Below are 26,833 nucleotides of genomic sequence, written 5' to 3' on the forward strand. Positions count from 1 at the left end.
CCACCAATTAGAAGGTAGTAGTGCAAACAATCTCTAGGAGAGAGAGAGAGAGAGAGAGAGAACTACATCATTTTATCAGAAATCATAGAATGTTGATTATCCTTTCATTGGATATTTCAAAAGGTCTTCTCATGAATTTAAACTTTGATATTTACTAGTCTAATTATTTTAATGATTTCATCTCAGGATAAGCCCTGTAGATATCAGTGTGCATTGAAACACTGAGAAAGAACATAACTCACAGACTAATCTTGCTCTTTTTCACTAAAATTGTGAGATTTAAACATCAGCAAAATAAAAACATGTTGCATAAGCTTAGCTGATCCAATCGATTCTTTTCCCCTTTGCTGTATTTCAACAGTTTTGTTTTGTTTTAAATCCCCCCCTCCCCAAGGAGTATAATTCAAGGCAATCACAAGATGCTCAACCTCTCCTGCTGTTTCTTCTGCTGCTACTTGTTCCTTTTTCTTGTTATTCTGAGCTGAATCTCCACACAGCCATGTGTATCTTTGCCTGCTTTCTTGCCTTATTCGAACCCGGGAGCTGCCTTCCAGCTTGATGAATACAAACTGTTTGATTTGGAAAATGCCCACGCCTGTGAGAGCAGTTTGCATCTCTGAAGAGTTCAGATTCATTTGCTCCTCTTCCTTCTCTTTTCCAGGCAGGCAAGGCAGAAGCTGTATAAATAGCCAAGTCTGTGCTACCTCCAGTTTGAGATAATCCAAGCCTCTCAGAAGCGAGACATACAGCAGGGAAGAGCATCAAGCAGCTTCCAAAATGAAAGATGATGTATATTCCAGACTCAATCTCCTGACCAATCTTGGGAAGCTTGGATGGATTACAATAATACTTCAGCAAGGCTGCTGATATCCATTAAAAGCTGTCACTAACCAAGCGGGATAAGAGCTGGAGAGAATGTTATTCTTTCCACATCAGATTAATTTGAAGAGCTGATATCCTGGAAAGGATAAGACCTGAAAATTCGGATGGATTAAACTTTTTAAACCTTTGTTAGTGGAATGGGTGAGTGTTAAAGCTTCTTTTCATTTGCAAGAGGAAAATGGCATGATATTAATTCTTAACAAATCACAATTATAACACTTTGGCGATTATTTCAGAACAGATTACTGCTGCAAGAGTGGTACTTTTTTGCTGTTATATCTTAGCCATACTTAAAATCATCTATGCAAGCAAAGGTGTTGTTAAACTGGATAAGTTTGGATGCTAGGATATTAGACTCTTCTCTTCTGAAATAAATCTTACTGATGTACCTGTTTTTAAGTAAAATACATGGGGTTGAGCTGCATGATTCTAGAACGTATATTTTCATTTTCTTTCTCAACCTTTTGTTACACCAAAGCTTTTACACCACTGGGTTTTCACCGAAATCAGAATTCCATTCATTTCAACATTCCATTATTTTGAACATTGATAAGGGGAATAGAAGCCCCAGAATAAAGTGAAGTTTGTGAATGGGGTTTATAATTAATCTGTGCTACTTGATTCATCTCTGAAACTACTGAAAGACTAAGGGTCCATATTTTAAGGGTTCATACTTTTAAATGAAAAGATCATTAGATATTTTTGATTAATGAAGATTTAAAAAAAACACATATTGCTTTTTAAAAGGTTGTATATACTGCAATTTTAATTATGAGAAATATTTTCAATATAAAAAAGAATATATTTCAATTCTATTTTCATTTAGTACCTTTTGTCATAAAATTATTATAAAACAAAGTTACTATAGGCTTAAGATACATCTTAAGACTAAGTTCAGAGGAATGGCTAATAAGTAAGAGGCAATGTTGAAGATAAATATTAATTGTATCTTTATAAAACAGAAAACTATGCTTGCTTATAAAAAGGAATATTTTTTAAAATTAGCTTATATTTTAGTTATGAAATCCTATGAAATCTGAACACCAGCCTATTAACAGAGGCAAATTGTAACTGAAATCTATGATTAGCTATATGCTTAATTAATAGCAGACACACTATTACATTTTCTCCATTGAATAATGATTTAGCACCTCTGCCCATGCATGTTTACAGTTCAAAACTAATTCATGACAAGTCAAAGAAAAGAGGTGAGATATTAAAACATAAGGATTTAAAAGAATTTAGAATGATAGAGAGAAATAAGAATCGAGAAGTGAAAGAGTGTGTTTCTAAAGAGCAAATAAACAAAAAATATATAATTTTGCTGTTTATCAATAAAAACTACAATATGAGAGTTCTGCAGGAATTTATTTGATATTAGTTCTTTTTCCTAATAGGTTCTGATAGACTCTGAGCAAAATATAGCATAACTAATTAAATAAAAAAAAAATGAAAATGAAATTTGTTTAATCCTGTTAATTTTCTAATGCATGTTTAACTCTAATCACATTTCCCTGGAAGTAAATCCATAGACAACCAGTGGAATATACTTATTTGTTTTCAAAAGATGGGGCTTGAGGGAGTTACATCACAGATCAGAGCATGTTTACTCTGGCATACTCAGTGTGCTTTGGTTTACAACTTTAGCACCCTTTCTGCAAACATTATTAAGCAAATTAAAATCTGTGTGTTTATTAAAAATAGGGTTGAAAATTTAACTGAGAATGAAAATAGTTTCATAGAAAAGACAAACTATTTAATGTTATTAATGAGAGTAGTTTCTTTAAAAGTAACCTTTAAAATTCAGTTTTCCACTTCTAATGTTCAGTCAAACAATTTCAAGTATTGAGATTATCTGCACTGAAAGTCTAAGCAAGATTATTTAATATTATAAAGAGGGGTCCAGAATATTTATCTCACAATCTCAGTTTTTACAATAATTTCTATTTTTGGATGGGAGTGGGCACTACATACACTGATTTCTCAATATGAAACATAATTTTCTTTTTATTTTCTTGGAGGCTGATTCAATGCAGAAAAAATGGCCCCAATTCTTTAGAAAATGTTTCATCTGTATAAATTGCACTGCACGAAAACAGATTTTCCTCTTTATAATATCAAAGCAATAATGCCTACTAATACAAACAAGTGATAACAGACTCTTATAATGGTAATTCAGTATAATGTTGTCTTATCCTTTAGTAAATTGATACAATTTCCTCTCACAGTAAGATCAAATTTAATATGTGGCATTTATGTAACAACTATAGCTATTAGTTTGCTGAAGTTGTTAGAAGACATTCATCTTTTCAAAGTGCAAATTGGCTTCAATTTAAAAGAATTTGAGGCAAACAATCACACTTGAGATTCAGGAAATTCATACCTCGCATGTTATGTCATTACATGATTATACACAGGATGATTATTGTTTCTGTCAGGAGCTTCAGAAACAAAGAAAACACATCTGTCAAATTTAGAGATAATTTGATCCACTTTGGATGTTTCTGTAAGGTAATCTTGCTAATTCAACTAGTTTATTCCTGAAGTTTTGTGTCCTTTTTGTTATAAATAAATGGATGATGATGATGATGATGATGGTGATGGTGATAGTGATGATGACAATGATGATACCATCATTTGGGTGAACACTGTGATTCCATTTCACCCCAATAACATAGTCCTTTCCTCTGCCCATAAAGTAGACTACCATTAATGGAGGAAAATTCTATGCATGTGGCAGGAAAGGGGGGAATATAGCAGAAGACTTGGACGCCTCTTATGGCAATTAAGGAAATGAGCATTTTAAAACCAAACTGATGAAAATATCACTTTTTTTTGTTTCACCCCTGAGAGGCTGCTGTATAAAATCTAAGAAGAGACACTTATCACTTCTGCAAGGTAGTTTTGAGCACACTTTCTGTTTTGGGTGCTGCTTTAGGTAGCTGATGTGCCATAGATTTTAGCTAAGTAGATTAAGAACATCAGTTTAAGACACATCCGTCCTCTCTGAAACCTCATCTGCAAATTTTAGGAAATGATCTGAAGCCTGTTTCCTGGCGATATTATAGGAAATCTGATAGCAGAAGTCATCTGCTTCCCTTGACTGTTATAGAATAGTTCATCATACAAGGAACAGCTGTTCAGTAAAAATTAAGTACAGTTATATGGATATAAGGCCTGAACTGGGTTGTTTTATGGTGCCAGAGGAATGGGATTAATCTATTTCCTCGTGCATCAGTTCTAAATGGAAACTCTGACACTAAAAATTGCTATTTATTGCTTGAAAGGAAACTAGAGGTGTCGTGTTAATTTTTTAATGACTTTTCCCATTTTTAGGAAAATAGCAACTCTTTTGTAGGAATGAATTAGATTCAGCCATGGAAGACTAGTTTCACCAATAAACAAGTGGAGGCAATCATCTTGTGTGTATAAAAAAGTGTGAGAGGAAAGAACTATGTGCCATTCACTTTCCTTGTATCCTCTCAATACAAGGATGTTGCCTTATTAGCATAGTGAAGATATCTGGGATAATATTGAACCAAGATTCAACTGCCAGTCAAATCAGCTTTTGTACACAGAATGGAAGAGATAGCTCCATTTTTATGCGCACTTTGGAAACGTGTCTTACATTAGCCATGAATTCACATATTAAGTACTTTGGCTAAGGTTGTTGTTTTTGCTGATTATTTTAATTTTAAAAAACAGAAATAAAACAAAGTATCCTGATTTTTTTAAAAAAGCTGGCCTCACCATTACCACTATTTGTACTCATACTGATTCACAAAATAGTAAAATAGTGTTCAAATCCAGTTCCAGCTACATATCTAGACATAATTTTAATGACAATTTAACATCCCAGATCACCGCTGAGGGAGCATTCCAAGTCAGAAGAGGTTTAATCATAAGTAATAAAGACAATGTGCTGAAACATTGTAGAAATGGAATGAAATACAAATCATCAGAATCTGGATTGGTTGATGAGCTGAAGGAGATGTGCAGAGAAAACTCTCAACATTTCAGGTGCTTTTACAAGTCTTTATCTGCAGCATCCTAAAATAATTTAAAATTTGGTGGTTCAGTAAATATCATTAAAACACAGTTGATTTAGATGATAATTTTTTTTAAATAGGTCCAAACTGCTTTGCAAGTATTTCAATATTTGATTTTATTAAATCAAATTGTCAACTAAATCTATTTATCTGTCAATTGCAATAAAACATATATAATTATTTGCTTTTTTCATAGTTTATATTACATTATATTATATTTTCATAGTTTATATTATAGTATAACAGATGGCTTGAAAGTGGAATTTCACAGATGATACTATCTATATATCAGTAACTTTCTTCAAAAACTGTTGGTGTATCCAAGTTCTCTCTAGAGCCAATCTTCTTTGTCCTATATTTTTGAGCTAAACTTTTTTTCAATAAAGCAACCATTGAACCATATAGGACATTATAACGTTAACTTGCTGAAAAGTACATAGGGTATATACATTTCCTGTGGGCAATGTATATAATGGGGTAATTTTCTAGCTTCTTGGAAAGTTATGTTGCCCAGAGTTGGTTTGACTTTAATTAGAAAATTATAGAAGAGCTAAGGTAATGAAAGAAATATTCTTGTCCATTGGTACTATAGCCTGGCTTTAATTTAATGTTGACTATTTTAATCATTTATTCACACAGTATTTCATCCAGAAATACAGTATAATGGATACAGTGACATTTTTAACTAGTATTTTATTGCAGCAATTGTAGCCATTTGGATTGCTAAAGCTAATGACGGCTCAAAGTCTGTTTTGCCATTTCTCATGGGGGTGGGGTATTTTCAAAGCACATCAGAAATTATTTTTCTTTCACCAGTATTTTAAGCTTATTTTGCCATGCCATTGCTATTCCACATTATTCTACTACCATATAATTTCTCTGGATGTCGTCAGTACTCAGCCTGGAAAAAAATTTCAGGAGGAATTCCTTTAGGAAAAAATCATTTAAGAATTCACCGAATTGGGTGGAGGGGAGGATGCAAATTGAAAGATTATTATAATGAAAGACCCACCATTCAGACTCACCTATGAATTACCAAGCATTGAAGTAAGTCAAAGATCACTCTCCACTGTGAAAATTTCACAGAGAAAATTTCAAAAGCAAAAGCTTTTTAATCAAACTGAGTGAGATCTGGTAGAGGGAAATGCAGGATTTTTTTTGTCTAGTACTGAAGAAATCTCTTTCTACTTTATGGCTTAAACATCTGCAAACTTCTTTGCTTCTCCTTGTTTTTTTCAATCTTTCTTCAGCTTTTTTTCTCTTCAGATTTGCATTTGATTTTCTTCTCATAAATCTGTTCTGCTGAAGTAGCACCCACTTTGTATATTTATATATACTTATCAATGTAAAGTATTTTGTGATAAATACTTTTTGAAAATATGCAGGAATGCTCATTAGAGGAAAGGGCTTCAATGCAAATTTCAGCTGAAGTCATAGCTGGCAGAAAATCTGGTTTTATTGCTACATCATCAGTGAAGAACAAATATGACTCTCTCATCTCAGTTTAATTTTAAAAATATATTATTTCCAAGTCCTCAAATTTATCTTTGTGAGCTAATTTTTTTAAAATGCAATATTTCTCTTCCTTACTTCATCTAGCTGATTTTCTTTTTAACATTTTTAAAAAACTATCACTTAATTCTCTGTTACAGTAAAATCAGTCATTATTTCATATCTGAAGAAAGTTTTCTGCTTGTTCTACAAAGTTCAGTTAAGAGTGAATCCAAGAAGTTAAGAGTGAATCCAGTTAAGCCAAGAAGAAGTCTTTAATATTTTGAAAAATTGGCCTTTGTTTTGATGATTTGCTGTTATCAGTTCTAGGAAGCATGGACATAACCAATAGCACAATGAAGAATCTTATAATGAGAAACAGTCATATAGCCCTTTAGTTGGCAAATCCATATCTTTGTTCAATAAAAAAAAAATCTACTAAATCATCCCCAGCCACCATCTGAAAATCTGTAAATAGGATATCCATCACATGATAGCATGATTGTCAGGAAATTCTTTTTAATGTTCAGCCTTTCTTTTAAATTTGATCTATTGATCTTTTCCCCTAGAAAAATAGTTTCCCTCTTTCCTGGAGCAATCATTTAGGTCATTAAACTGAGGACATCTCCCTCTTTTGCCTTCTTTTTAGTTAAACGTGCACAATTCTGTTGATGATTCTTCATAGGACTTCCCCTCTGATTATCCTAGCGGTAATCCTCTAGCATTTAATTCTCTAAATATGCTCCAGGTTTTTTTCCTTTTAAACTGTGGTCCCAAGAATTGAACAGAATATTTCAAGTGCAACTGAAGTACCAAATTTTTGTTTGTATCCTGCTAATGGTCCACTGGAATGTCTATATTCTTTAACATGTACTCATGCCAAATCTGAACCTGTGCATTTGATTTTCTCAACCATGATATAGCTCTTTATATTTGTTATAGTTAAACATCATCCTGTTGTATTTGAACTGTCTGTCAAGGTCATTCTGAATTATGCTTTCATTCTCTAAGATGTCAGAAAACCTCCTTAGTTTAATGGCAATTTAACATGGATTTCACTCCATACAGTAAGTCATTTATAAAAATCAGAACTGATTTAACCACACAAAATTTCTTAGAAGGCTTCAGAAATTTTTGTATAAATATGATTAGGAGACTAAGATCTAAACAACACGGGAAGGTGTGGAAAAGGTGGAAAAGGGGCTAATTGAACTTATTAGAATTAAAGGCTGCCTGAATAGTTGTCTGAAAGGAAATTTTAGAAGATGGTTTTTGATATGCACTTGGTTCTAGATGAATCTATATTTTCTCCTGAAATATCTGATTCACAATTTGATAAAGACTGATCTGAATTTAAAAGTCTAAGAGATGCCATGATACAAAACCACTTCCATTTTTTGAGACTGGGTCTTCAGTTATAACCACACTCAAAGACAGAGGTAGCCTGGAGATATTTATTCTGCACATTAATGATAATTCAATTCTTTGTGCAATATTAGATAATTCCCATACACTGTATATGGGGCTATTTTGGAAAGCTGGGTTAAAATGCAGCAATGTCTTTCAAGAGATTTTATAAATGTGATTCTGAAAATGTTGTTGTTGTATCAAAACATTGCAAAACAGCTACATTTGTACCCTTTTGTGCTTCAAAGCACCTTTTTGGGGACATGAATACAAAGCACCTCACAAATTCCATTGATTATTTTCATTTATATCCTGTCCTTTTCCATGAGAACTCAATATTTCCTAAAGGGCTTTCCCTTCATTTTATCTCTACTGTCTCAACCCCAAGAGATGCTTTGAGCTTAGAGACAGATTGCAGCTCTATTTTTGAATTAAAAAATTGTCACATTTGTGAGAAGGTATTTAGATATTCTTGTATATACCGCAGTGTGTGGTATTTTTACAAACACAGAGTCAGGGATACAGTGTGGGGGTAAACTGAGAAGTTATTTTTGTAAAGGACTGCAAAGTAGGCAGTCAAATTCAATCTATGAAAAAAAGAAACATCTTGAATTGAAATTAAGACTGCAATATGTGGATGAAAACAAAACTGGATTCCTCCCCCAGTCTCCCCCTCCCCCCCATACCATATATATTATAAGACTCCTGCTAAAATAGAACAGCAGAAATGTAGAAAATGCAGAAAACATTTTGCTGAAACATCAATTCTGAGAGGAAGGCTAGAAGATGCTTAGTGTCAGTGTTTCCCAATAGAATTGGCTCCAGTTTGTCACTGGACAAAATGCCTCCTTTGATTGGTTCCTAAAATTGTGAGACCTGTTGGTTTGCCTGGCAACCAGAATACTAAACACAGTCACGAAGCAGCACTGCAGCCTTTTCCTGGAAAGCCTGCAGGTGTCATTTTAATTACCTTCCAAAGCATTGTGGGAAAATAAACCATCCTCCTCAAAGATTCATTGAGGGAGAGTCATTAAATTAGTGACTTAAAGGTGTCTGGGGCAATGGAAGTGCCAGCTTGTTTATTATTATAAATAAATAAAAATATTTTTCAGGGTTCTAGGAATTGTCACCTTTACACTGTTGGAGATTGAAGTGTTCTTGCAACATGGGAATGTTCCTGAAAGTGGGAATATGATCTCATGCATAATTAGTGGGGCAGAATTTATGAGTATAACAAGTTATTTATTTGAGGGAATGCATTATAGGCAAAGTCCAGAACCTAGGTAACTCATCCTATCAGGAAGAAAATCCAAGACTCCATTTGCTTAAGAAGTAGGGTAAAAAGAAGCAGTCGTGGATTACCAATCTGCTAGACAAAGAACAGACTGAAAAAAAGGAACAAAGGGTAAATACTTAACTCTGAATGCAAGTTCTACTTCCCTCTTGCATTTAGAAGGATACAAAATACTGAAGTATTTTCAGTTTAGTCTGTCATACAAATACGGCACAAGAGTCCAAATATACCAGATGAAGGTGTGGTTGAACAGAGAAAAGGGCAATTGCAGGCAGAAAGCAATCTGAAGGTCACATGTCAGTGAATTATACAAGAAATGAGGAAGGGGAAAGAAAATGAGAAAAAGTCCTACACATCCCAGTTATACAGGCTTTATACCAGAGATTCTAGAGAACCAAAGTAATGTTAGGCAATACTCATAAAGCATGGGCCCTGTTCTATCTAAAAGTAAGTTCTTCTATTGCTTTTATCAAGGAAGTGGCTTCATAACGAAATATGAGCCTCAATTAAAAAGTTTCAGACAAAGTATATCTAACCTAGTACTAATATTAGATTTTTCATTTTTAAGAGGACATATTTCAACGTTTTAAATGATCCATTTTTGCAGAGAACAGCAGGCTCCATTTTTAATGACAGGAACAGTTCAATCATTAGAGGTTGAGACCTTCCCACTATAATTGTAATCCTGGCCCAGTTTACCATTTAAATAATGGGTTGCTTTGACAAATGTTGTAGTGAGTTACAAAGAGGAGTGGGCATGTCTATGCTTAAAGTGTACACTATGTATTTGACCTTGCAAATTTTATGCTGTATTTTCCCCTTCTCACCTATTCATCTGCATATGTTTTCTGAAATTCTTGTATTGCTGGCTAGTTTAGAATTTGCAGGATGGATACCAAGACTGGAGAACATTAAAGGAAGTGCCAGGATTGAAACAAACAACTTTATGTTTATTGAAATTGTCCCCATCCACTTACAGTACCAGTATAGTACCAATCTCCCACAATGTGCCCAAGTAGTGGGCCTCAGAATTTGACTGATGAAGGGCTTGATTTCACTGGGCAAGTTTTATAGCCCTGCAAACTCTTTCTCCCCCTCTAACCTTGTTTGGTTTAGACATCAGAAAGAGAAAGTTATATATTAATGAGAATTAAGTATCTAATAGGCACTGTACACTTGGTACAATAAAAGAGAGGAACAGTTACAGGATCTGGGACTGGAACAAAAAATGTTATTTCATAACTTGAGAGAATAAATAGGAAGAATTAACTTGTCTAAGCATCCTTAAAATTCAGGTTAATAACGGAATATCACACCTATATCTATTATAAGGATGGGGTACTAACTGTAAAATTGGAATCAACTATATGGAAACTGAAGAATACTGAAGAACTTTAATTGAATGGCAACAGTCTTACTATTTGCCTAAGCCCACAACAGCTTCTTAGCTGTGCTTTCTGCAGGAATAATTAGATGCAAGGGGATTGGGTGTGCATGTATTAAGTTATATGAATGTCAAAATTCTTTCATTCTTAAGACTGGCATAGATATATACCAAGGGTCTTCAAACTTGGCAAATTTAAGACTTGTGGACTTTAACTCCCAGAATTCCTGAGCTAACATGACTGGAGAAGAAATTCTGGGAGTTGAAGTCCGAAAGTCTTAAAGCTGTCAAGTTTGAAAACCCCTGGTATATACAGACACCAGGCAGAAAAGGGATTGACATTAATACATCTTTACAGTTGAAGATCAGAGAAAAAAAGGCTCTCTTATACATTTGGCATCTTCATTTCCTTAGTGATATTCTGACTGTCATGAAAGTAACTGTTCAGCAACCACAATCGGTTAACAAGCTCTGCTGAAAGATTTGGGAAAGTCGAAGTTACTAGTAATGGGAAGAGAGCAGCCCAAAGAATCCATCCGTCTCTAGAAGTCCTTCCCCCACTTCTCTTTTTGACACCTAACCCTTTTGAAATCAGAATTAGAACCCCATCCAGGGCAGTTGAATCACATGAATTGTAGTCTTTTTTTTTCTCTTGATAGGAAGATTTTACTGAGCATTATACCTGTTTTCCCCAGCTGTTTTCCAATATCAATATACAATTTTGGCTGCCTAAGCAAGAGCAAGTTTAGAGGTATCTTTCCTTTTCTTTGTTGATGGCTGAGATAATATTCATTGGTGATACAAAACTGAATTGTATTTGCACAATGTGTGCCAAGTGGGAATTGTGAATGTTTGTTCATTACAAAATAATTGCCTCTCTGCAGGTAAAATGGATAAAATTGGATTGCTCGGAGTATGAAAATAGAATGCCCCTTTCCTTCTCAAAGAGCTGACAGTGCCTCAATATCCATTACTAAGATCTTTTTTCTCTCTTACTTTTTTTCCCTCCCCCTCCTCCCATCTTTATCTGTTTGTCTTGGAGACTCTCTGATGCCAGCAGAAGAATGAAGAACTTCTCCAGGCTGATGAGAAATGGCATTGCAAAGCTGGAGGAAATATTCCTCCCACTGACTGAAGTAGGATGCATGCTAAGGCTTTGACTACTGGTGAAAGATTGAAGCCTAGAGAAAACCTGCCCACTTGGCAGAGAAAGATGAACTGGATAATCTTCACGCCTTCCAAAGAGAATTTAGTTTCTATGCTGAATTTAATCGTTGTGGTATGCTGGCAGATTTTCTTCTCCTGATGCACTACTGCATGGTAAGGCCTGGTTCCTTCCTCACACAGAATGCTATTTGTGATACAGCAGTTTGTTATGGTTCTTGTTTCCATTTTAATTGTAAAACACGTGTAAAATGGTCTTCCTTCCATTATTCTTCTGATGGGTATTAGTGCTTACCATTATCAATCAAATGTTTATGACACTGAGTTTAAAGTAGTTTAAATGTAGTGTTTTGTAGTAGTTTGAGATTTCAGATGATGAGTTTGTGACCTTACCATGCATTTATTTGTGAGTTGTTCATTGGTTTCAATTAAGACTATAAATGAAAAACAGGTCACAGAATGTTTTTTTTAAATCTGCTGCCAGTCTAGCATGGTACTTTCAAAATAGTCTTCCGCAAGCTTCACCCTCCTGCATATAATAAATGATATGCCCACAAATGCCCTGTGAATAGGAAAATATAGATTACTAGGTAAAAACTGGTCTAAAACCATAATAAAGTTACTTACTGTTTAGATAGCAAGATGTAATGAAATGTTTGACTCTGTAGGCATGGTGAAACAGAGGATAATTGGATTTTTAAAAATTCAAGATTGATTAACCACCATCCTCACCAGTGGTGGGATTCAATTTTTTTTTTCCTACCGGTTCTGTGGGCATGGCTTGGTGGGCATGGCAGGGGAAGGATACTGTAAAATCTCCAGTCAGAGGTGGTATTTGCCGGTTCTCCGAACTACTCAACATTTCTGCTACTGGTTCTCCAGAACTAGTCAGAACCTGCTGAATACCACCTCTGATCCTTACTTATTTTGATCTCATGCATACCCATGACTACACAATAAAAGGAATGTGTCAATCACACAGATGCTCTTTTCCAGCAATTTCCACAATTGCAACTATAGTTTCTTATAACAGAAATCACCAGATAGCATCTTCAAAAATTTCTGGAAAAGCTGTATTTTCACTACATGCTCCTCTGTTCAGTATGGTACATGTTTAAAAAAGTCACAGTGAAGCAAATGTAACTTCAGCCTGTTCTGTAGGTAAAATATGAACTTTACACCTTTTTTCTCACAGCTGAAGAAAGTATGTTAAGCAAACCTACAAAGAGGCTGAATCCCACAAAAGTTAGGTAAATTTGTTTGGCATCAAACTGAAGATTTCCTCTTGATAAAGAAACATATTTTATGCTTTGGTAGATGACTTTGGGTCTTTGTATATTTTTGAATTAGCAAAAATTTGTGACTAGATTAGTCAGATAAAAGGATGGCCAGAATGTAACTTTACATAAGAAAATACGATATGTGTGAATCAATTTTTAATTAAAAAGACCTAAGTGAAAGATTTCATATTTGTAAACGTATTTCCCTGATAACACTAAAGGACAGGTGTTGAGAGGCATTTCATTTCTGCAATTTTTAGAGCAATTTCAAATACCATCCTAAGCTTGATTCAGAGGATCCATGTTAGTCAGTATAATTGATTGATTATGCACCATCAAGTTGTTTTCAACTCCTACCAACCACACAGATATATTTTCTTTTCTAATCTGGTCTTTCAAGTCTCCAAAAAGTGCATTCATCTTCACTGTAACAAAGTCCCTCCACTTTTTTGGTGGTGGCCTTCCTCTTTCCTTCTGATCTTCCGGGTGTTAGAGCCTTTTTCAGAGAATTTGCCTTCAGATAATGTAGGATATATTCGTCCTGGTCATTAGTATTACTTACTGTTAATGAGGAACTACAATGTAAACACAAGAGAGAAAGGCACTAAGTTAAAACTTCAGTGTCTTTGATGCTCTCTGAGCTTGGTTTTTTTTCTCACAGGCATTTCATTGCCAAACTAGCACTGATGTTACCCAATTTGGTAATGAAATATCTGCAAGAAAACAACCAAGCTCAGATAGTACCAAAGATCTCAGAGTTCAACCTAGAGCTTCAAATATTTTCTTCTTTTGTTAAGTTGACGCCCTTTGAAAACCCTGAGTTTTACTCTGAGTTGAAACCTTGAAAAAGCATAGCATGAGAATAAGGTCAGAAAAGAGTTTATTTGGCAAAATTAAATTCTGGATTGTTCAAAGGATGGAGGGGAAAAACTGAACAGATGACATGAACATTATAGACTTATATAAGACACAAATTGTGAAGATATAAAACTTCAATCAGAAAGAAGAGTCTGGGTTAACAAATTGCAGTTGTTGTACTTGTGTGAAATGCTCTTTAAAAATACTACCTGATGGCCTGGTGTGCATAGCATACTAAGGCAATGGCCTGGTGTGCATAGCATACTAAGGCAATGACTGGATTTCCCACAACACATACAACCGCAAGCTAAGCTAATCTATATTTTTTCTAGGAAAGACAGTCCTTGTACCAGTTTTTATAACAGTACTGTAAAATATTTTGGTTCTAGAAAAGCTGCATTTATCCATGCTCAGGACTTCAAAAGGAAGTCAAAAAGTGTGTGTGGGAGGGGGAAATCTGCTGTATATTCCTACACACACACACATACACACACACACACATTCTGGCTGCCTCCCTTCCAGTGATGCCTTGTCTGCCCCAGTTTCCACCATGCAGTATCTTCTCAGCATCACTTCACAGAAAAGGGAAGGCTCCCTTCCAACTCCCACCACCTGGCCAGTCTTCACAAACGGGCTCCCCAGAAGAAGAAAAATACATCTAACCTCCTTGTAGGAAAAGCAAGCCTTTTAATGAAAGAGAAAAATAGCTGCAGAAGAGATAGACACCCCTTTCCATAACAAACCCTTCATAAGGTTGCCAAGAAGGGAGAGAAAAGGAACACGTGTACGAGCATTTTCATTGCATGCTGAGAGGGCTGGCAAAGACTGGAAAAGAAGACAGCTGACACCAAGGATGCAAACAGTGCTCCCAAATAGGAACAACAATGTTTGCTGCAGGGTCTGTCAATATATTCAGAGCTCAGGTGCAAGAAGTTCTGCCAACAGTTTTTTGTCATTTACAGTCATTGTGTTATAAGCACTTGCAGGAGGACTGACTTCAAGCCTGGTGTGATTTAGGTGCCCCTGCAGCCAATCAGGGTTAGGAAAGAAGCTGTGTTTAGCAATGAGCTCTATAACTGAGAGCCTGGCTTTTCCTGTTGCTGTTTCTCTCTAATTTGTTTCTGAGGAGGCAGGCCGAGCAGGTGGTGTAAGGCAAATGTGTTATTCGGACAGGGCTACCATATGGTATTTATGCAACATGGCTGATCTGCTGAAGGTATTTTAGCCCAATATAAATTTGCAGCCATTTAAAGTTGAATCTTTTCTCTCCTTAACTTCAGAGCTGAATGCCTGAATGCCTGATAAGCCTGACATAATTTTACCAACTTTCATGTTTCATATCAACATATCAAATTGTTCAATGCACTATGTCCTCCAGAAAAATCTTCTGGCATAACCAGTAAGGAGCAGAACAACTAGGGAGGAGTGCCCAAAGTTCCCGTCCACAACAGAATTCATAAGGATATTCCTCTCAGGTCCCTAGTAAACCAAAGTGATGATCTGGCTCCACCAAAAAGAAAAGGGCACTTAAGGCTGATAATATCAAGTACCCAATCTATTTCAATAATGTCTCATTCAGCTCCACAGTCTTCAGATCACCAACTCCATCTGGTTAAAATACTAAGCTCAGCGTGCGTTCCACTATATGCTGATGCCAGGAACCAGCTGGGGTAGATATATAATTAATCACTGTAGGCAGGAAATTCTGAGCCAGCTCTGACAAGGCAACCTCAGTGTGAACACTGAAATCCCCCAGGCGAAGATGGGTAATTTATACCATGCCTGAGATTAATCTAACTAGCTTGGGAGACAGCTAGCCAGCAGAACAGACTATATGATAACTATATACCTTCTCTATCCTAGGAACTTCCTGGATAATAGCACACACTCAAAATTTTGGAATCTATTGATTAGAACATCTAGTTAATGGAATTTCTAGGTGCCAGGACTCTTATGTCTCTTTGCTTTCCAGTTCTAGGATTCAAAGTAGTCCAACAGAGATAGTTGGGAGAAATAAACTCCTCTCATCTCCCCTTCCCCCAGTCAGATGTCTCTGATACACACCGATAGAATTCTCATCCAGGATGAAGTCTGAAATGAAAGATAGCAATAGTAATAATACTTAGACCTATATACTATTCCATAGTGATTTACAATCCTCTCTAAGCATCAGCATATTGCCCCACAGCAATCTGGATCCTCATTTTACTGACCTCAGAAAGATGGAAGGCTGAGTCAACTGCTGGGAGTTGGCAGAATTAGCCTGCAATATTTTATTCTAACCACTGCGTCACTATGGCTCAGTTTATGGTTTACCAGCAGTTGATCTGGCATAGAATGGAATGGAATGGAATGGAATAGAATAGAACAGAACAGAACAGAACAGAACAGAACAGAACAGAACAGAACAGAACAGAACAGAACAGAATAGAATAGAATTCTTTATTGGCCGTGTGATTGGACACACAAGGAATTTGTCTTGGTGCAAATGTTCTCAGTGTACATAAAAGAGAAGATACACTCATCAAGAGTCAAGAATCATAAAGTACAACACTTAATAATAGTCATAGGGTACAATAAGCAATCAAATCACACTAGGAAACAGTTAATATAAATCATAAGGATACAAGTGACAAAGTTACAGTCATACAGTCACAAGTGGGAGGGAATAGGTTGGAAGAGCCATTTTGATTGTTATCTTAAGTCCATTGGTTAGAAAGGAAGTAAGACCAGCTTTCTGTCCTGCTTTCTCTGCAATGACTGGTTGCAGCCTCCTAGCCCAGGAGTCGCCAACCTTTGGGACCTCAGGGACCACCAAACTCATAATTTTAAATCCCAGGGACCACTGACTGGTTCTGTGGGCATGGCCTAATATGTGGGCGTGGCTTTGTGGTCATGTAACTGGCTAGGCATGGCTTGTATGTAAATATTATAAATACTTATATAAATATTGATTTTTTTTATTTAAAAAAGAGCAACTTTTACCCAAAAGCAGGCAAAACAGGCAGGCAGATTGAGTTGCTCACAGAATCACAGATTCATTCAGAGATCTATCTATCTGCCATCGGCTAGCTCAGTCTATCACATAAAATTTGCTTGCCATGAGTCTGCACTGAATAATAGAATCTTCAGTCCTAAGGAAGTTTTGGGTCTGCTTAAAAGCAGAACCAAAGATCTAAAGACTAGCTAGAAAGCAAGAAATCCAACCATTTCCTGCTTCCTAGCTAATCTAAAACTCCGGCACAGCAGAACAGCTGATGGTCAGAAAAAGGAAAAAATAGCAATTTAGCAGTCAAGTTTGCCAGGTAAGGAGTGAGTGGGCGGGGAGGGTTCCCGCAGGCCATGTGGGTGGCGCAGCCTTGTGTCCCCACACAGCCTGGATTAATTGCTTTGGGGGGGGGGAGTCTTCTGGGCGTGAGATTTCTCTGTGGCCCATCAAAATTTTGTGGGCCGTGGCCCAGCAGTTGGTAACCACTGTTCTAGCCTATCTCCCTGTCCTTTATTACTTCAATACTCTTTCCCAGACACTTTCCCATTCCTTACTGTTCATTAACTTCTGACACTTCACTTAATAGTAAGTTCCAGTAAAAGCAGCAATCCAATTTCCTTCCATCAAAAACTGCACCTATATTTGATATACATGCACCAGAAATATAATACAAAGAGTGCTTTAAGAACTAAGGCCTCTCTAAGGAGCTTTTGAAAAATAGCTCCCTTTGATGTCATTCAGGGCAATATTCTTTAAAATCAAAGCTCCATAAGATTGACTAGGCAACCCATGTCTCTTTGGGTCATTGCTCCAAAGTTATTTCCTTACTTAATAGATCACATATGGAGAAGAAAGCATGGGAACAGGAACAACTTCTGACTTCCTGCCCATTGAGTTTCCTTGTGGGAAGCTGGCAGGAAGCATCAGAAATCTTTAGCACTAGCTGAGAAGAGTATGTGGGGGCTTCCTCCCACCCTGTCTCCCCACTTCCCTCCTTCCTATTCCTTCCTCCTTCTCTATTTCTTTCTTTCCGCTTCCTTCCTTTCCCTTCCCAGCAGGCAGGCAAATGGCTATTGCTGGGTGGGGGAGGGAGCTAGAGATTGTGAGAGTGGCTGGGAAATACAATATTCAATATAAGCATCATGTGGCAGCAGCAGCAGCAGCAAGCCAAGTACAGCAGAGCTAATAGCACTAAAGGAACCACAACATCCCCAAATTTTATGCCCTTGGAACTAATGGGTCTTGGATTTGGGATACATTCTGTAAGTTAGCCCATTTGCGGTACCTTGGTTCAAACTTTGTTGCCCTGCAATGCAATGTTTCTAGCCCAATTAAAGATTATGACAATGAGAGTTTTAGTAGCGTATAGATGAAGCTTTGAGCCAAGTCAAAGGAGAAGACAGTGCTCTGTGGAACACAGGGGTATTTTGGGACTGCGTGCAAATCTTCAGATGTGCAATATTCTATCCCTCACACTCTACCTAAGTGAAATGGTTCTCTTCTTTTTAGTCTCTGTGGAATCTAGTGTGGATGGAACTAAGAACATGCTTGGGCTTTGCACAGATCTAGTCAATGATGTAAGAATATTTAGTATAGCAAGTTAAGCTGCTTCACAATAGAGATCCTTCTCCTCCAACAGTAAACAATACTGTATATTTTAAGTCACACAGAAAACTAAGTATGGAAGTAGTTTTTCATGCTTCTCTGAAGGTTTTCTTAGAATATAAAGTATGCACGTAAATAGGCATCTCATCATTAGCATTAGCAACCTTGCAGATCATGAAGGAAGTCAAACAAGATTGTTTAACTTTAACAATATATAAGTTTTTAGATGGGAGATTACTAGGAAATATATGTGTTTTGTGCCAGATTGGGAAATTAAAAATAAAATCCCACAGGAAGATTGTGATAAGCTGTTTTTGTACTACAGCCAGGAAAACTACATACTATCAGGATATTTTCTTTTTGAAAAATACTTTTTATTGATGAGATTAACAATATTAAAAGTTAATAAAAACTAAAATCAGAAAGAGAAAGGAAAATAGAAAAGAAAAAGAAAAAGTGCAAAAAAGGAAAGAAAAAAGAAAAAGGAGCAGAAAAGAAGATATATGTAAAAATAAGTTTTAAAAAATGACTCCTGATCCTCCTTCAACAAGTGCAGGCAAATGTAATATTTCCAGACTCCTTATAAGTTTGCATGCATAATTCATTTCTTCCCATAATTCCTTCATCCGTTCACAAATCCAAAAATTGCTGTCACGTCTGTCTAAGTATTGGCAAAAAAATCAATGAAGAATTTTCAGAATTTTATAGAAGTATTTCATATATAAAGCCTGATCAAACAAGTCTGATCTGTTTTCAACAAACCCATGCTGGCTACTAGTTATAATTTCATTTGTTTCTAGATGTTCATAGATCTGTTTTTTAATTATTTTTTCCTATATTTTCCCAGATACATTAGACTGATTGGTCTGTAGTTTCCTGGGTCTGTTTTTTTTTTTTTTTTTTTTGGAAGATGGGAATCACATCAGCTCTTTTCCAAACCTCTGGCAGTTCCCAGGTATTCCAGGACTTTTAAATATATGGTACAATGGTTCTGAGATAATATCTGCCAGCTCCCTCAGAACTCTGGAATGTAATCCATCAGGTCCTGGTGATTTATATTCATTAAGATCAGACAGATGTTTTCTTACCATTTATTTTAATTTTATTTCTGGTCTGTCTTTTACAGTTATGTTTTGGGTAGGTTGGGCTATAGTTTCTTTTTGCTGGAAGACTCATGCAAAGAATGACTTAAGTAGCTTAGCTTTCTCTCTACTGCCTGTTACTTCCTTGGCATCTTCTCTCTTTTAGTGGACCAACTGTTTCCTTGACTTTTTTCTTGTTATTTATATGTTGAAAGAAACTTTTATTATCTAACTTTTGTTGCAAGTCTTTGTTCATTCTGAGCCTTTGCTTTCCTGACTTCATGTCAGGAAATGTCAATGAATCATCTCTTTCTTAATAGACTGAACAATTTATGGTCTCACCAATATATTTTGTTATTTAGTTATTTCAAAAATCTCAGCAAAAACATTAATATTCCAAAATTTTCTGACCCCTTGATTTCTTTAAAACCTTTTAAAATTAAATTCTTAATTTAGCTTTTTGCCATTTATTATATTTTTTAAATATTTTAAACTGTTAAGTTTTGTTCTATTTGGGATGACTTTTTTTTTTCACCAGGTAGCTATCCAGAGTTCTTTCCTGGGAGACCTCTTTTAACATATAATTGTTTTAATTATAAATCCAAAAATGGCATTGGATTAAACCATTGTCCTTAAAGGCTCTGCCATCAGTGAGAGTTTGGTGGTTTCACTTGTCTCCCACAGGCCAACTAGGGGTGGGATCCTACTGGCATAACAACCTGTTCAGTGACCATGTGCTTTGCGCACATGCGCAGTACTTGTAAATCAACTTCTCCTGCAAGCAATAACCTTCTCCTGCTGACATGCAGCACTCAGCTGTGCTGCACAAAACAACTATGGTTGCTTTAGTAGGGAATAAAGGACAGCCTAGAGCCCGGGTGGACAGGTGGGCACAACTGAAGCAAAGAAGATCTTCAGAGTGAACCGGTAAAATCTCATCCCTGGGGCCAACCAATGTTCTGCAGTCTTCTTATGAAGAGTAGCAGTCTGAAGCACAAGTGAGCAGTCTCTTATACTCTCCTTATATGGAGAGGTTCCCTTGGCTTGACAGTTAGCTCAGTGACAAAGGATAATATTTGTATCTCAAGCCTGAAATGAAGCAAAATCTCCGAGCTTGGTTGCTTTCTTGAAGATGTTTCATTACCCAAGCTAGGTAACATCATCACCAACATCGTGATCATGTTATCTAGTTTGGTTAACAAAATGTATGAAGAACAACAACTAAGCTCAAATGGGTGAATGATCATAGATGACTGAGAATCTCTACAGACTTTTAGCTATACAATTTGGGATTTGTTACCTTTATTTTACAGAGTACAACCCGTGTACAATGAGATTGGCTAACACCCTTTGAATAGCAGTAGGAATGGATTTCCAGAGTGGGGTGAATTGCAGACTACAGGAACCAGAAGCACTACTTAGGTGACCCTGAGGAGACAGATAAACTTCCAAGTGTTTCAACAACTCTCTAAAAGGATGCAAATGACAGCTGTCTGCAGGGAAAATAAATTCTTCCATTCCCCACTATCCTGTCAAAGCTGAAGAAATTTCTTAGATGAGAAGTGAAACATCTTTGAAGAAAAAACAAGAAAGTCCAATTTCTTCCTGAAAAAGCACTTTTGGGACAACCAAGCTCAAAGAACACCAAGGCCCCCTCATTTACTTCAGTCTTAGCTGTGCTGTCCTTTTCACTTCTCCAGAGACATCTTAGCTTACCATGCTTCAGCCAGATCTTGATAGAACTATGAATTCTGAACTGTACCAGAAAATTCTACAACAACAACAAAAAGTTGGGATATCTGTCTGTAAACTAAAACACAAGTGAAAAGCATGATAAGGCAAAAAAAAAAAAAAAAGCAACTAAAGAATGTTAAAGTAGTAGAAAGTTAATGTTTTGGAATGGCCTCCAGGGCTGTCAAACTCCTTGCCTGCAGGCCAGATGCATCACGCCGCTGACCATCCCCATGCACGGTTTAGTAAAAGGTAAAAAAAGTCCCAACACATCACATGATGCCGCTGTGACGACATGAGTCTGATATCCCTGGCCTAGTCAAAGCCCTGACTTCCATTCTATAGAGATGTTGTGAAAGGAACATATTGTGAAAGAAACAATGTGAGGAAGCCCTCTAACATTCCTGAGCTGAAGCTGTTCTGTAAGGAGGAATGTGCTAAAATTCCTTCAAGCCAATGTTCATGACTGGTGAACAGTTAACAGAAACGTTTAGTTGTACTTATTGCTGCCCAAGGGGCCACACTAGTTTTGTGTTTTGCCATACACAAATATGTAGCTTTCAATAATTTTCTCCAATAAATCAACAAATGAGTATGTTTTTAATTAATTTGTTTAACTAGGTTCTCTTTATCTAGTTTTAGCTTTTTTTATATAGAACAGACTACATTTTGGGTCATATTTGTGCAGAAATATTGAAAAGTTAAAAAAAAGTTCACAAATTTTTAGATCTCATAAGGTTTTAGCCATATACAACATAGCATATATTTCCTTTCACCTTTTTTTAATACAATTCTTGTTGACTGACCTTAACACTGAGACACAGTGATTTATGGCACTATTTAAAAAAGAAGAGAAGGGAAGCTAACAAGTGAATAAAAACAATTCATGTGGACAAAAGTTTTGTCAGATCAAGCTCTTTGATTGTCATGGAAGCAGAGTCATTAAAGCTTGGGGCATAATTCTGTTTCTTCTCTTCCAAAGTAGTTCACTTTAATAACATTATTTTTGCTCATATAAATCTTCTTTATTCTGTGATTACAATAAGCAAACTAGGTCAATAATGGATATATCAGTATTTTTAAGCTCTTAAAAAAGCATTTTTATCAGGAGACAATTTTCACACTGAAGAGCATAACACAGGATCAATGGAATATGCAAATAAATTGTGTAAATCTTAATAAATTGTATAAATGTTAATAGTTCATATACCGTATTGTGGTGCTTTCAGCTTTGCTCGCACAAGCACGAAGCCGAAAGCACCAGCCTGAAGATGGCGAGTGGGACCTTGTCGAAATGTTGCCAAGATGCTCTCAATCTTACACAGGAAAAGACCCAAACACACCAAGACCTACATATGTGTGTGTGTGTGTGTGTGTGTGTGTGTGTTCTTATGTTTTCACAAGTATTTATATGTATGGTATTCAGCTTTGTTTGGGTATTTTCCCACGTCATTATAGTTGTGCTTTTAAAGTTGTAGCAACATTTCACCAGGAATCCCACCACTGACAATGGATCATTGTTTAACTGGAACAGAATGTTAGAAGTTAGAAGTTTTGTGATTTTGCAGTGAAGCTGCTTTGCTATGTAGAGGGCTGAGTTGAGGACTCCGCAGACTTTCCAAAAGCAGCCAGACCAGCCACAAAATTATCAGAGAAGCCATAGAGATTGAAAAAAGACCTGAAAGCATGCATAGAATGGATGACGCCACCAGACTGTCAATTATCTGCAAACCTGCACTCTCAAACAAAAAAATCTCCACACCACAAGCCAGGCAAACACCTGGGCACAAAAAGACTCCCCCTGATACCTCCAGCTCAAACACATCTCAACCAGGCACCCAGATGAAACCTAGCTTCCTAATAAATGATAGCCATCCATTTACCCAGAGCCAAGCTGCACTAAAAGCCTCCAATACAGGAAGCACAACGTTGCCAGCCAATCAAGACAAAAAAAGCTACAAAACAGACAGAAGATATTAGAAACACCAATCAAGCAGAACACAGCAAATTCCAAGACCAATAAACACAGACCAAGACTCCCAACCAATCAGGATGAAGAAAAAACCATTCTGGCACAGCAGTAGGCTAGCTCCAAATTTAAAACTGAAACGGCTGTGAAAGTCTGACTCACAGACGAACACTATACAGAAGCCTGATGATGGCAGATGAGATTCTGCCAAAATGTTGCTACAACTTTAAAAGCACAACTATAATGACGTGGGAAAATACCCAAACAAAGCTGAATACCATGGGCCCACCCTCCCACCCGGGCTCCCATACTCACCTTTATCTACTGAATTTGAAGCGCAGCTCCTTTGCACAGCACAGAAGAGTGCCACGCGGCAGCTGCTGAAGTGACTGGGAGCGTGCAGGTTTGCAGGAGGCAAGTTAGAACATCTCTGCGCCTCTGCAAATGTATGTTTGGTGCACAAGTATGCGCAAAGTGTGTGCATGCATGCAAAGCGCACTCACCAAGACACGCCCACTGAACCGGTGGCAAAAATATTTGAATCCCACCACTGACAGTGGATCATTGTTTAACTGGAACAGAATGTTAGAAGTTGGAAGTTTTGTGGTTTTGCAGTGAAGCTGCTTTGCTATGTAGAGGGCTGAGTTGAGGACTTAGCAGACTTTCAAAAAGCAGCCAGACCAGCTTGTTCTTTAGCAATATCAATAATACTTAGATTTATATAGCACTTAGACTTATATACCTCTTCATGGTGCTTTACAAACTGTCTAACCAGTTTGCAGAGTCAGCGTATTGTCCCCAACAATACTGACCTTGGAAGAATGGAAGGCTGAGCCAACCTTCAACCAGTGAGAATCAAATTGCCGAACTGCTGGCAGCTGGCAGTCAGCAGAAGTAATGTGCAGTACTGCATTCTAACCACTGTGCCACCACAGCTCCTCCTTAGAATATTTTGCTGACAGGCCCCAACACATTTTTGACCTAAGAAGGCATATGGTGTAAAAAACAGACTTCAGGAGTGAGGATGCTATCAATGTTTTAATAGTGCTATCATTATGTTTCATTCTTTTTATTGATTTATTTGTTACTTATTACTGCTTTTATTGTGTTTAATGGATTGTTTTCTTTGAAGTTCTAATATTGCTTGTATTATGTTATAATTTATTGTTTAGGTTTCAGTTTAAGTTATTGTTTCAGAGTTTTTTTTTAACTTTTTTTAGTTTTAAATGTCTTAAATGCCCTTCTTTTGGTGCAAAGGTAGAATATAAATGTAATTAAAAAAGAAAAATGTGCCTTTTGTTATCTTTGATAGCTAGTGAATGATTCCCATGATTTCACTTCCCTTGTTTCCTCAAAATGTAATGTAGCAGTTGAGAATCAGTGTTTCTCAACCTTACCAACTTTAAGGCGTGTGGACTTCAACTGGCTGGCTGGTGAATTCTGGGAGTTAAGTCCACACATCTTAAAGTTGGCAAGGTTGAGAAACGCTGTCCTAAAAGCAGGCATAAGAAGTTGGAGATAAAGAAATAGAGGAGAAAACCCCACTGCACATGAAGTGCTAATGTGATGATGGAATTTCTCGGTACTGCATGAAATTGTAACCACTTATTATACAAAAGTTCTCTATTTTTCCTCCTTTCCCTCTTGGTGTCAATTCTAGAAATAGACTAAAATTCTACAATGATTTAGGAAACAGGCCTTCACCAACTGCTCTTATTTTATAGATATATTTATGAGAGAATAACTTCCCAGCTCCTGCTGGAGAAGCATCTCAGTTCCGCTAGAAGATTAGACTCACCTATTTTGGATGTATTATGCTATGGGTTCTGCAATTGCCACTTTAAAGGTAGTGAATATTTTTTCCTTCTTTTTAAGGCTTTTCCTTGCCCAAAGTTGATGTCAGATTAGTTATAATAAGCAGCCTTTGTCATTAATATAAATATATATCTATTACTGATTATATTGGTACTTATAGGATTGAAGTGGGTTTTTAAGACCTTTATGACATACAAAATAAGTTTGTTTTTATTCTTATTTATTATTTATTTATTTTTGCCTTGTTGCTTTAGAAGATGGGAATAAGCTGAATGCAATGGATAAGGTAGATAGAAATTGATTACTATAAAATCATAAAATTATAGATTGTTTGACTAAACCACTAGATCCTCCTCTCAATCATTACCCTCAACCTATATCTATCTGTGCCTGTAATGAGCAGCATCCTATTTGAGTTTGCCCCATTGATAAAACTGGGTGGTTTTTTTTTCTGAATAAAGATTTTATTGTATAAAGTGCTGGTGAACTTAGGTGTCATCTGTAGATTTGATAAGCATGCCTTCCACTCCACCCTCCAAAGAGTCACTAGAAGATGAGCTAAACTCAAAGGAGAGCTAATCATACTTATTTTGTATTTATGCAGGTATTTGAGAATACTAATAAATAAAGTCAATGTGATAATGAAAAACTATCCTGCTGAGAAATATTAAAGAAAAGCTATTTATTTCATGCAACTGGCACAGAATATTAATAGCACTATTTGTGCACAAACTGGGAAGATGTGGCATGGGTGGATAACTGATGTCTTTAATAAAGAAACTAAGCCTTCTGTTTTTATACACACACACACACACACACACACACACATATATATTCATATATAATCGTGTGTGTGTGTGTGTGTGTGTGTATATATATATATATATATATATATATATATATATATATATATATATATATATATGTTTTCTTAAGTTTTCGCAGGTACTTACATGTATGGTATTAAGCTTTGTCAGGGTATTTTCCCACGTCATTGTAGTTGTGCTTTTAAAGTTGTAGCAACGTTTCGGCAGGATCTCATCTGCCATCATTAGGCTTCTGTATAGTGTTCGTCTGTGAGTCAGATGTAAAATCAACAGCTGTGAAAGTCTGACTCACAGACAAACACAATACAGAAGCCTGATGATGGCAGATGAGATTCTGCCGAAACATTGCTACAACTTTAAAAGCACAACTACAATGATGTGGGAAAATACCCGAACAAAGCTACATACATACATACATACATACATACATACATACGATAGAAAAAAATGTTTGATACTGATGGGAATGGTTTCCCAGTATCTACCATAACATAGCAAGAAATAAGTTGATTTCTCTTAGATGACAGACAATTTTGACTGAGTCCTACCTTTCCAGAAACAGAATTGTCTACATGAACACAATTAGCAGTTTGAAGCTGCTCTCTGTATGAATTGCAAATACTGTTCACTGACAATTTAAATGATGGCTCGGGTTGAATATGACTAGGTATGAAATTATTAGAAGACACATTGATTAAATACATTGTTCTTTCTAGAAACAACACCTGATTTATAATCAGGACTTGATTAGAAAGAAATACAAATTCTTGTTTTTTTTCCAGCCTTGATATGATTTTGCTGATTTAGGAGATTTGGAGAAGATAACTCTCAGTTCCACAGTGAAATAAGACATCGGTTCAGGGGTTGGGCTGCTGGGGCTCCACAGGGGCTCAGGAGAGCCCCAGCTAGGATTCTGTGCAGTTTGGAGAACCCCCAAATCCCACTCCTGGCTGGCCCCCTTTGCCCTGTCCCTCCCAGGAGTCCCCATGTGGCTGTTTGGATGCAG

At 36.5% G+C, this 26,833-nt stretch overlaps 1 protein-coding gene across 2 annotated transcripts in view; it reads left to right on the forward strand.

The window, feature by feature from the left end:
* The first annotated feature begins 429 nt into the window (after window positions 1–429).
* The window catches only part of TUNAR (transmembrane neural differentiation associated intracellular calcium regulator), a 54,304-nt gene continuing 27,900 nt past the window's right edge, over window positions 430–26,833 (forward strand). The window contains exons 1-2 of one of the 2 annotated variants that reach the window (XM_087922147.1): window positions 442–1,023; window positions 11,550–11,827. In XM_087922147.1, coding sequence (XP_087778273.1) covers window positions 11,789–11,827 — 39 coding nt within the window. In that variant the 5' untranslated portion in view covers window positions 442–1,023; window positions 11,550–11,788. Of the gene's footprint in view, window positions 1,024–11,549; window positions 11,828–26,833 lie in introns of both variants that reach the window. The other variant, XM_087922148.1, reaches the window with a different exon arrangement.

Source organism: Pseudonaja textilis, chromosome 1 (genome assembly GCF_049901715.1).
Source record: "Pseudonaja textilis isolate UNSWEBS1 chromosome 1, rPseTex1.2, whole genome shotgun sequence".
In the NCBI taxonomy this organism is placed as follows: Eukaryota; Metazoa; Chordata; class Lepidosauria; order Squamata; family Elapidae; genus Pseudonaja; species Pseudonaja textilis.